This window comes from Acipenser ruthenus, chromosome 9, assembly GCF_902713425.1.
Source record: "Acipenser ruthenus chromosome 9, fAciRut3.2 maternal haplotype, whole genome shotgun sequence".
Classification (NCBI taxonomy): domain Eukaryota; kingdom Metazoa; phylum Chordata; class Actinopteri; order Acipenseriformes; family Acipenseridae; genus Acipenser; species Acipenser ruthenus.
In genome coordinates, this window is record NC_081197.1 from 21,631,383 (window position 1) to 21,644,024 (window position 12,642).

Sequence of the window (12,642 nt, forward strand, 5' to 3'; positions counted from 1 at the left end):
GCTTAAACAACTAAACTATAAAGCACTATCATTTTATGGGTCATGGCAATAATTTGAAACTTGAATAAATCATGTCATACATTTTTTTTTTTAAACCACTGAATGAGGAGGTCTCTAAACCTCTCATACTTTATGCTTATGTTTTCCTATTTGGTCAAAGAAACTTTCCAGGGCTACTTCCAGCAGCTCTCTGTTGTTAATAAAAAAAATTGCTTGGTACAAACTTTAGTTATAGCAGAAAGTCACAAACGGGATCTTCACTGCTGTAGTCTCTTGAACATAAGGTTTATTTTGTCACTTTGCTCAACTTTTTAGTGTGAAAGGCTATCAGCAGTGCTTGGCATGCTGATCATAGAAAACAGCAAGTGGAGCACTCTGCTTCCCTGACAGAGTCAAGGGAAAACACTGCCTATATTCACAAGTGAATTACAGGACTCACAGCTGTATCCAAATCAAGAAATATGTTTATTTTGTCCATGTTTTTAAAGATATTGGGGAAATTTGAAAAAGATTAAGTTTTGCATGTGGTGTATACATTACATACTGTACATAAATCACTGATTTAAAGCTGATTATTACACATGCGGCTACCGGGGGAGACTCCACACTCTCCTTATCTATGCCTAGATAGAACATGTCTCAGTTAAGATTGCTGTAATGTAAAACCCAGTATTGTGGCTTTGTGTCACAAACTTAACATTATCTTAAGAAACATTTTTTCAGGTTTGCATGGTAAACACAAACACATACAGCATTGACAAACATGTGGGTTTAATGGTTATGTGTGCAAACCATGAGCAAAGTGCTGTGTGTTATTACAGTCATTAATAATAAAAACATTTTTTAAAATCTACAGGTAAATAGATTTGTAAAAATTGGTAATTTGCTCCATTGCATCCACTGTAGGAAAAATAATAACACAAGAGATTATTATTTTATGCATTCATAATAAATCTGGTTTTAAAATGAATTTATTTTTTCAGAGTTGAACGATCCTGACAACTCATTTCCATTGGCTTTTCCAGACCTTGACCAGCAATTACAGGTAGAATTGAGACCATTTTTTTCTTATCAGAAAAAAGAAATGTTGATGAACCTTTTATATAACCATTTAGACCTAAAAAGCCAGCTATGTAAAATGTTCTGTTATCTTGTTATTTTATATATGGTTATATTTCCTTGTATTATTATTATTTGACTGTTTATTAACATGAAACTGAACTTCAGTGAATGGTAACTACTTGTTATGGCGAATACTACATATGCCACACAAAAGGAGTTTGGCTTCATAGCATAATGTCAGATTGAAAAATTGTTTTCATTTGGCTTCACGTTAGGGTTTTATGGCCAAGGAAATATAAACAGCACAGACAGAGGGCTTGCAGGTGTTAAATGAGCTCTTATTTGACTGGATGTAGTAATAAAGGGATTTTAAACCTCAGAAGTTAAGGGGCCCTCGAATGTCTTCAGTAACCTGTTCTTCTGCAGCGCTCTGCCCCCATGGCATATAAGGATGTAATGATTGAAACAGAAAATGATATACAATGTGAAACACAAAGAAAAATGGATTGGTTAAGACAACTGTTATAATCGGTCCATATTAAGTTGCTCGCTAAAGCTTGATCTCCTGGTTGCAAGTCAATTGCAGTCACAATGGGCTAATACAGGGGTTCACCTGGGGACCCCCTGCGTCTGCTGGTTTTCATTCCAACTGAGCTCTCAATCACTTAACTAAATCCTTAATTGAACTGATCCTTTGTTTAATTAGACATTTTTACTTGTTTTCAGCTCTTAAACAGTTGCAGAGTTCAAGTTACTTATAAAATGTTATAGCTAACTTGAAATCTGCAACTGTTCAAGAGCGGAAAACAAGTAAAAAGGTGTAATTAAACAAATTATGAGTTCAATTAACTGTATAGTTAAGTAACTGAGAGCTCAGTTGGAATGAAAACCAGCAGACACAGGGGGTCCTCAGGACCGAGTTTGAGAAGCCCTGGGAAAATAGCTTCCACGCAGTGGGCAGGGGCCTTTTCAGGTGTAAAGTACTGTACTGTACCAAAAATATTAACTTTAGGACAGCCTGCTTGGGGTCAGGTCATATACAGATCCTGTCACTAGTTCAATATTTAACTTAACTAAAAAAAAAATGATTTCATTAAAATCAAACAAGCCTATTTATGCACTATGTATTCTGGTCACTTTGAAATGTATTGACACTTTAAATCATTTACAATATACTGTGGAATTTGTTTTCAGAATATAATACGTTTTAATTTATAATAATTTTAAAATACAGTACAATGACACTAACAATTTTTACTGTTTTTTAATTGGTGAATTCACAGCCCCAACATAAAAATACATCAGCACTGGTGTTTAAAGTCATTTCATGCAAGATGATCCAATAATATTTCAAAAACAAGGTTTTCCAGCCTTCCTTATTATATTCCATGTCAACACTGGGTAAGCAAGACAGTGCCCACTAGGCTGTCTCATGATACATGCAACACTGAAATCACCTGTTTCTTCATTTGAACCAATTTGTAACAATGACAACAGTGCTGGTAATTCTCAGTACTGAATTCAAAATTACAAGTGTGTATATTAACCTATAGTTATTGCACAAGAACACACATAAGAGGATCCCAGTTCAGACACTCGGTAAAAGCATTTATTACAACAAATGGAAAATGTAGGACGTTGGCAATTCCCCCATGTTTTTTTGGACCTAATTTCTGCTTTTATATGAGGAACAGCAGAAATGTTAAAAATAATCATTTCCATTGAGGCTAGTTTAATGCCTAGTTTCAGTGTCTCTATAGTCTCATTCGCAGGTCATGTACAAAATGCTGCACTGACAGAGCATGGCTAGTATCTGGACTGCTAATTTGGTCAATCAGACTTGATGCTTGCTAGTTGTGCCCCTTCACACTTCCTACAGGGAGACATAGGAATGAAAGGTACATGTTTACAGTGTCTGTAGACATGTACCATTGTTGATTTTTTTTTTTTTTTTTTTAAATCAAAATACAAACTCAGTAAATTCAAATTAATAGGATATTCAGAAATCATAATCAATTCTTTAGCAATCTGTTGTTTAATTATATATCCCTTAATTAGAATCCATGGCACTTAAACTTAACACTCATTATATTTGTTCTTATTCATTCTATATTTATTCTAGCACCAATTTCAATAAAGTAGATTGCTTCAATTATTTTCACTCTGTCTGACTTACATTTTTTCCATCAGCTATTACCCAGCCCCTGGTTTATTCAGTACAGAGACACCTTGTTATCCTTTATAACTCTCTCTCTCTCTCTCTCTCTCTCTCTCTCTCTCTCTCTCTCTCTCTCTCTCTCTCTCTCTCTCTCTCTCTCTCTCTCTCTCTCTCTCTGCCAATACATTATTACATTCCCACAAATTTATTTTAGTCGAACTGGGAATACTTGCTGAATACTTGCAGAATCGATGCAGGGTATGATTCAGTCGTCTGTGGTTCAACTTGCAGAAGAGTTTGTCTATTTTTCTGTACTTAATTGAAATAATAATTAGCTTAATTAGACCTTTAATTGTTCTCAGCTCCTAAAAAGTTGCAGATTTGAAGTTATTTATCAAATGTTATAGTTAAGTTGAAATCTCCATCTGTTTAAGAGCAGAAAATAATTAAAAAGGCCTAATTTAGCTAATTACTAGTTCAATTAAGGGTTTAGTTAAGTAATTGAGAGCTCAGCTGGAATGAAAATCAGAAGACACAGGGGTCCCCAAGGATTGGGGTTGAAAACCACTGCTGTATAGCAAGGGACTCCTGTACTAAAAGGTGCTGGACGCGAGGTTAAGAACCTACATTCACTCCCCAGTAACTTGCATTATTAAAATAAAACATACTTGTCAGATCAGCTGTTTTGAAATACAAGGTTCTGTGGCAGGAGATATGGCAGCTGATGGGGTTAATGTGGCTGGTCCTGTAAAAAGGGAGGTCATGCACTGCCAGAAGCACTGGCAAGATGAACGACAGATTGTAAACAAAACTGCAGGGTCTTCTCACTCTTCTGGATCATGTTCCACGATATCTCCCTCCTCTTCATGTACAGTCAACACAAGCACACCCAAGCTTGGCATTTTAGAGCAACGAATAGGCTACAGATATGATTGATATGTTTTCCAGCTGGTAAGCAGTCTTTTCTGTTCAGACGACTTAACAATGCAATTTAATGTATTATTATTATTTGTTTATTTAGGAGATGGCTTTTATCAAAGGTGACTTACAGAGACTAGGATGTGTGAACTATGCATCAGCTGCAGAGTCACTTACAACAACGTCTCACCCGAAAGACAGAGCACAAGGAGGTTAAGTGACTTGCTCAGGGTTACATAGTGAGAGCTGGGATTTGAACCAGGGACCTCCTGGTTACAAGCCCTTTTTGTAACCACTGGACCACACAGCCTATGCGATACAAATAACAAAATACTTAAATATGTAATTATTGGATAAACATATTTTTTTTGGTCTGAGGCACGTGTTATGCTGTCGGTAAGGGCCAATTAACAGCACAATACAGATTTATGAATCAGACAAATAATATATTAATGAGAAAATTGGTCTCTAAGGGCACGTTATTCTAACATCACGATGAGTGATGTTTTTTGACAGTAAATGCCGTTTATGCATCTGTGGCAATGTGCCCCGCCCCTGTGTGCATATTATGTGTTGTATGTTGCGTGCGTGTGTTAATGTTGGTGTATAGATTGGTACACGGGATATAAACGGGTCTGTGTTTCACGTGTGATTTAAAAAAGTGTAGATTTGTATTTAGGCACGAGGAGGGCACAAATCACTTCACGTGCTGGTTAAATGTAATATGTAAGCACGGGGTTGCACATAATTAATTCACGTGCTGGGATTCAAGTGAATAATTAATTAGTAATTGAATCCCAGCACAACAGTATATATAGATGCACATTTCATTCAGTCAGGGTTGGGTGTTCGGTGAGTGGAGAACGGGAGAGAGAGAAGGAGTAACTAAAAGTGAAGTAAGAACGTAAATATAAGTGTTATCTGCTCACCGTGTTTGTTTGTCTGTCTAGTCCGTTTTGTTCGTCTATTTATTTTGGCCTCAAGTGCCGTGCCCTGTGTTTTGTCTGTTCCAACCTTTTATTTTCTGTTCTGTTTATTAAATGCTGAGCGAAAGCATTCACTCAGCTTCACCAAACCACACCTCTCTGTTTGTTTATTTCCTGCTTCTGGTCTGACGCCACCCACTCCGGCCGTCTTTGTGAAAAAAAAAAAAGGCAGAAGACGCCATCAAAGTGCGGAACTGGATCCTGGAAAATGCTGGGCTGGAGGCCCAGTCTATACCAGTAGCCGTCCGGTTCCTGCGGTTGATGGACAGCAAGCGATGGGAGGCGTATGCAAGGGAACAGACCGTAAGCACCTGGGAGGAAGGTGTGGAGTTGGTCTTCAGCTACCTGGAGGCGGTCATAACTACAACAGCCCAGGTAGCAGGTCCACCACCACCTGAGTGGGAGGAGCCCGAACGTCCTACGCCTGAGTGGGGGGAGCCCGAACGTCCACAGCCCAAGAGGGGGGAGTCTGTGCGTCCACAGCCCAAAAGGGAGGAGTCGGTGTGTCCACAGCCCAAAAGGGAGGAGTCGGTGCGTCCACAGCCCAAAAGGGAGGAGTCGGTGCGTCCACAGCCCAAAGAGAGGGAAGTCTGGGCTTCCACAGCCCTAGGACCCAAGCTGCCAGCAGAGGGAGAATACCTGCTGGTTCCACCTCCACCAGCAGAAGAACAATGCCTGCTGTCCCCATCTACACCAGCAGAGGAAGCATGCCTGTTGGTTCACCTGCTGCTGCCATCCCGAGAGCTAAAGGGGGAGGAGCCATCGCTGCCGTCCCAAGAGCCAGAAGGGGAGGAATTACAGGCTCAACCCCCTGAATTTTTCTGGGGGGGAGAAGGGCAGGATGCTGGTGTCCCCCAGCAGCCTCTATTTATGCTGCTGAAGGGAGCACGGCGCACACCAGCCCAGCCGCCACAGCAGAGGGAGCCAGCACCGCCACAGCCTCCCTCTGAGTGGCCAGCATCAGCCCCATGGCCTCTGCCTCCACCGCAAGGAGCAGAGCAGCAGGAGCTGCCTCTGCCTCTGCCACCTCCACCGCTTCCTCCACTAGGAGCAGAGGAGCAGGAGCTGCCTCTGCCTCCACCACCGCCACCGCCAGGAACAGAGGAGCAGGAGCTGCCTCTGCCTCCACCACCGCCAGGAGCAGAGGAGCAGGAGCTGCCTCTGCCTCCGCCACTGCCAGAAGCAGAACAGCAGGAGCTGTCTCTGCTTCCCGTACCTCCACCACAGGGAGTAGGTGGCCGGAGCCCCAGAAAGGGGAGCTGTCGGCCACGAACAAGGGGGAGGAGGTCTGGAGACCACCAACCCCAGCAGCAGTTTCACTGCCGGAGATCGTGGGGGAGGTCAGGAGACCTGCTCCCACTGCAGCAGTTTCGCTGCCGGAGATCGTGGGGGAGGTCCGGAGACCTGCTCCCACTGCACCAGTTTCGCTGCCGGAGATTGTGGGGGAGGTCCGGAGACCTGCTCCCACTGCAGCTTCTTTGCTGCCGGAAGTACTGTGGCCAGAGCCCCGGAAGAGGGAGCGGCCAGCTACGAAGAAGAGGGGAGGTCAGGAGACCATTCCCCAAGCAGCCTTTCCGCTGCCAGGACTGCCTCGGCTGAAGGAGTCAGTCTGGGAGCTGTCAGCACGTCTGCTGACAGCATGGCCAGCCATGGGCCCACTGAAGCCTCCCTTCCCAGCCCGAGACTTTGTCCTGGACTGCTGGATTTTTAAGGGGGGAGGTGGCCGTTGAGGCCATGTGTGCTTTGCACAGGGGGGGTATATGTGGCAATGTGCCCCGCCCCTGTGTGCATATTATGTGTTGTATGTTGCGTGCATGTGTTAATGTTGGTGTATAGATTGGTACACGGGATATAAACGGGTCTGTGTTTCACGTGTGATTTAAAAAAAGTGTAGATTTGTATTTAGGCACGAGGAGGGCACAAATCACTTCACGTGCTGGTTAAATGTAATATGTAAGCACGGGGTTGCACATAATTAATTCACGTGCTGGGATTCAAGTGAATAATTAATTAGTAATTGAATCCCAGCACAACAGTATATATAGATGCACATTTCATTCAGTCAGGGTTGGGTGTTCGGTGAGTGGAGAACGGGAGAGAGAGAAGGAGTAACTAAAAGTGAAGTAAGAGCGTAAATATAAGTGTTATCTGCTCACCGTGTTTGTTTGTCTGTCTAGTCCGTTTTGTTCGTCTATTTATTTTGGCCTCAAGTGCCGTGCCCTGTGTTTTGTCTGTTCCAACCTTTTATTTTCTGTTCTGTTTATTAAATGCTGAGCGAAAGCATTCGCTCAGCTTCACCAAACCACACCTCTCTGTCTGTTTATTTCCTGCTTCTGGTCTGACGCCACCCACTCCGGCCGTCTTTGTGACAGCATCACCCGATGAAATACTGTCCATGTTAAACACTGTTACTGGCATGATAAAGAGACCGTAAGTTTTATGAATATGGGCCAGAGAGTGGTGAGGGTATGGAATGGGTTAATGTGGCAAAGTGGTTGCTGATTATGTACAGGTGCAGAGGTGATGCAGTGCAGGAATAAACAGAGATTTGTAATCCGGTATGGAAAAATATACGTTTTATTTTAGTTATAATCCAGGTCTGGTGACCAAATAATAAACTCCGGTTATACACAGTGATGCGTAAAAACACGGAGAACAGTAACAGGGATTGCAGCCCTAAACAATAAACACAGTATCTCTCCCACAATATACAACCACGGTCACCAGTCCTGGGTGCGTGCTGTAGTGCTCGTTGTGGGTGGTACAGTTTAAAGAGTGACAAGTAATGCAGTGCTATTCAGTGCACTACTTGTTCAGTGGTTCAGTGCTGGCTCTTAGCGACAGCTCCGGAATGTGTTAGCCATCTATAAACACACAAGTAACAATTATAGACAAGACAAACAAAACAAACAGTCACAATACTTTTAATACAAAGTGCACAGGTCCTTCCAGGTTTATTTCAAAACCAAAAAGCGAAGGACAAGATTTACAATTCTCCGGCCCCTTTATGCGATTATGCATGCACCCCTTGGTAAACGATTTCAGCTGACTCAATTGCCTGCAGCTGCTACCTCGTTTACCTTCCAGGTCAATACGTTCCTGCACCGGCGTCTCGCCTTTTTCCAGGCTGACTGACTTCCCGACCCAGGGAATGAAGTGTTAGGACAACCTGTCCAAAGCCTTTCCCTTAGTACCCTCAGAGGTCGAGAGGGAGATTTACAACCAGAACTCATATTTTTGTCACATATCCCACCGCTCAGAGTGGAGCCGAAGGAACACTCGGCTGAATTTATCTTTCCCATATGCGTTTCATTTTAAAAATAGAGCCTTTGTTTAATTTTCCATTTAAATACGGTGTTTCTGCAATTCAAATGTTAGATATGATGTTCATGAATAAAACTTTTCAGTTGTATCCGATAGTATGTCTTTAATTTTCATAACGAAGCATTTTAAAAATGTATGTGTCACAGTGACCTGAGTGTTGGTTGTAGGTAGTTCGAAAATCCGCCGGCTCTAGTGTTAATTCTTTATATTTTGGCCAGTCTCGGCCCAGAATAATTGGGTGTGGCAACCTTTCCGCCACCCCTACTACCAGGTGACGTTTTATCGGTTCTACCGATAAGTAGACTTTTAATGTGGGGTATGCTGCCGTGTCTCCTTGGATACAGGGGATGGCCACCTGACCTCATGGCCGCCACGACACACCCGAGAGCTGTTCTAATCAAGGTTTGCTCACACCCTGTGTCCACTAATGCATGGGTTTTCACATTTCCTAAAACCACATCAATCATACAAGGCCCCTCCCGACCATTTTTCCCGCGCTTACCTATCTCAGGTGCCCAGTTACACGTGGCCACATCACACTCCATGGCAGTGGGGCATGACCTGGCCAGATGTCCCGGTTGGTTACACCTAAAACAAGTTGGGGGGACAGAGAGGGCAGTGGATATCTGTCCCATTGCTGGTATGGCAACAGGGCAGGGGCAGCACCTCTACCCCAGCTGGGGCCAACCTTCGTCTCCATGAAGGGGAGGCAAGGGGGCCCATTGGGGTCGGCGGTCTCAGAGGTCTGGGTCCCGGGGCTGATGATGGTGGTGGAGGAGAGAGAGGAGGGGCTCGGCTGCTCCGAAGGGTGGGAACCGACAGTGTCCCATTCTGGGAGGAGACTAGGAAGTCCTCAAAATCCTCGGCCAGTTTAATGGCGTCTTCCAGGGTGTCGGGGTTGTGACCACATGGCAGAATTGATCCACAACCATCGCCTCCCCCATTTGCAGGTTGGTTTTCTTCTCAGTGGGTCAGCCAGTGTACCATGTGGTCACACAACCACTCCGCTACCACTCTGGGGCGTGTCTCCAGGGATCTTCAGTACTCCCTGAACCGTACCTGGTGAGTCTCTGCCGTAATGTTGAGGCGGAGGTGGTAGCCAGCCACTCAAGCGTGACCAGGTACGCCTCTGGGTCATCCTCCGGCGACATCTTCATCGCCCGAGCCTTCGGTGCCGACATTGCTGGTGTTCCTGTAGGGGCTGGTGCTGTGGAAAGTGCCAGCCCTACCCGTTCAATGAGCGCAGTGTAGAGTTCCTCCCTCCTTCTCTCTTCTGTCTCCCGTCTGCTGTCCAGAGCCTCCAGCAGCTCCACCAATGCGTGACGATCCATGTCCCATGTCTGACACCACGGGTGGCAAAGTGGTTGAGTGGAAACAGGTGCAGGAGTGATGCAGTGCGGTAATTAAACAGAGCTTTGTAATCCAGTTTGGAAAGTGCGCTTTATTTTTATCCAGGTCTGGTGACCAGTAACAATAATCCACCGGCAATGCACAGCGATGTGTACTGCACGGGGTAAGCAATAACGGGCTTGCAGACCCAAACAATAAACAATACGTATCCGTCCCACAATAATACCAACACGGTCACCAGTCCTGGGTGCGTGCAGTAGTGCTCGTGGTGGGTGATACAGTTTATTTTGTGACAGTGGTGCAGTGCTGTTCCGGCTTAGTGCTGGCCCTCGGTAACAGCTCTAGAATCATGTTAACCATCTAGTGATTCTCAAACAAGACGAATTACACAAAGACTAACAAAGATAACACTCACGATACTGAAACAGTGGTTATGGGATCTCTCACAGTCCTTCTGGGTTTATTCCCTCAAAACCAATGCAGAGGAACAGATTACGATTCTCCATCCCCATTTATGCTGTCACACGTGACACCCTCTCCAATCTACAGCTGCCACGTCATTCCCTTCCGGGTCAATGCGTTATTACAACGGAGTCTTGCCCCCTTCCTAGCTGGCCGACTTCCCTTGAACCCTGGGAAAGAACTGTCAGGCCAGTCCGTCCAGGGAACTCTGTTCTCGCTGCTTAGCACCCTCACAGGTCGGGAGGGAGATTTACAACCAAGAATCATTGTATTTCTGTCACAGTGAGTCATGGAAGTGTTGTGCAAATACTGTTCACGGCATGTTGATCTTTAGGGATCCACAGTGCTGCATTGGACTATGTCATTACATTACATTATGACATTTCCCTCATAAATAACAGTGAAACAAATATACAGTAAAACCTGCCTTCACGATCACCTGAACCAAGTGTTTAACTTGTCATACCAGCCAGTAAACCCCAGAAAGGAATTATTATATAAAAAAGAAGAAAAAAAAGAATTAAGTAAATGATATCTAGGCACTTTGAGTAGCCATCTAGGCAGCCACAATGTCTCTTTGGCGACATTGGCTTGGTTTACCTACAGTTTAGAAACTCCAAATTGTCTCTCCACTGTTGTGTGTGAGTAATATAGCACGCACATCCACGCACATTCCTCATGATATAGAAAGTACAAGGCCAAAAAATAGTAGTGGTAAAGGGTGGGCAAATCACCTTCTCACGCTAAAAAGCATGGCATGGCAACAAGTTTGAAAGCCATTCCATATGTTCACGAGACTTCAGCAGTTAAAATCTTGTTTGTGAATTACCATCTACTGAGGAATGTGTTGAATTTGCATGGGCTACCGGTATACTGGATCCCTAATAACAAAAAATATAACAGCATTCTATTGGTGAAAGCCTTGCACTGTCACAGTGGAATTGAGGTATTTATTATTATTATTATTATTATTATTATTATTATTATTATGATGTAGTGGGATATGTGGGTGAGTAGTACAATAGGAGTAGCCTATTGTAGATTTACTACCAGTATTCTGAAAATGTACCGAACTAAACATGTACTCTACATAAGGATCAGAATTGCTGAAGCTAACCTTCTGTGGGAAACCATGTATATATTATATATGTATATGCATAATATGCATATCAATATACAATATATGCAGTCACAGATGTTCCAACAAATAATCCACGAATAGTGCAAAGCACTCTTATAAATTATTGTTTTTTTGTTTTTTTTGGTATTTGTGTAATGCTATGTCTGGGTTTTTGTTTTGTGTCCCTCTTTTTCTTATTACATTTTTTTGGTTGCCAAACAAGGCAGGCTGCACTTGCGGTTCTTCAACACGGCCTAAAAAGTCCTTGAAGAAATCTGCACGAAAGCAGTACAGAGGTGCATTTTTTTTTTTAAATTGGTGCTAAACTGTTTTGAAAGTAGTGCTAAATTATCAAACCCTGCCCTAATATTGGTAGTTTAACTGTTATGTATAGAATGCCAGACATGCCTGTTATGTGCTAGGATATCTTGAATAAAGAGTCAGAAACTATTTAAATGGCAAGTAATGATGACACAGATAACCTCACAAGCCGTTTCACACCCTTGCAAGATATTGTTGTGCAACTGCTTCTAAACATGTTTTCTTATCTCTACACACACACAGTATTTATTTTATATTTTATTTAGCCATTGCCTCCATGTCATGCTTCCATGGAATCTGTGCAAGTCTTCAAGGACCACTGCAAAATGGCCAAAGAATTCTGTGACGTTAAAAAAGAAATGGCTTTACTGGAAGAACGAAAGTAAGTAATTACATTACAGCCTCCTACAATATAGCACTACCAAAGACAGTAAGCAGCACAGGTGTGTACGGTGAGACAAATAATCAAATTCGTAATTGATCATTGAAATTGAGTAAAAAACCTTTTTTAATTTTACCACAACAACTAATACTAACCATAGGATGCGCAGTCAAAGTAGCAAGATTCTTCTGATGATGTTTCTGTTATGCTTCCAATAATATGACTCATTGAATTTGTGATTGAGTCCTTGCATAAGAGGAGTGGGGGTTTGTCAAATCTAGTGATTGTTTTGTTTTGTTTTTATTTAATAAAAAAAAATTACTCTCTACATTTATGTACACATATGCCATGAAGCTAGATAATCTCTATCATATCGGTATATATATAATGATATATATATATATATATATATATATATATATATATATATATATATATATATATATATATATATATATATATATATCATATTGAACCATGTAATGTCAGGCAAATAAAAAATGCAACAATACAGTTGCAATTAAAGTGGAAATACTTGAAATAGTTGTATTAGAAAACT

At 42.5% G+C, this 12,642-nt stretch overlaps 1 protein-coding gene across 5 annotated transcripts in view; it reads left to right on the top strand.

Moving 5' to 3' along the window:
• The window catches only part of LOC117405874 (MAP3K7 C-terminal-like protein), a 50,185-nt gene that overhangs the window by 31,842 nt on the left and 5,701 nt on the right, over positions 1-12,642 (top strand). For 3 of the 5 annotated variants that reach the window (XM_059029690.1, XM_059029691.1, XM_034009330.3), the window contains 2 exons: positions 984-1,045; positions 11,968-12,083. In XM_059029690.1, the coding sequence (XP_058885673.1) occupies positions 984-1,045; positions 11,968-12,083 (178 nt within the window). Of the gene's footprint in view, positions 1-983; positions 1,046-11,603; positions 11,677-11,967; positions 12,084-12,642 lie in introns of all 5 variants that reach the window. The other 2 variants (XM_059029692.1, XM_034009331.3) reach the window with 1 other exon arrangement.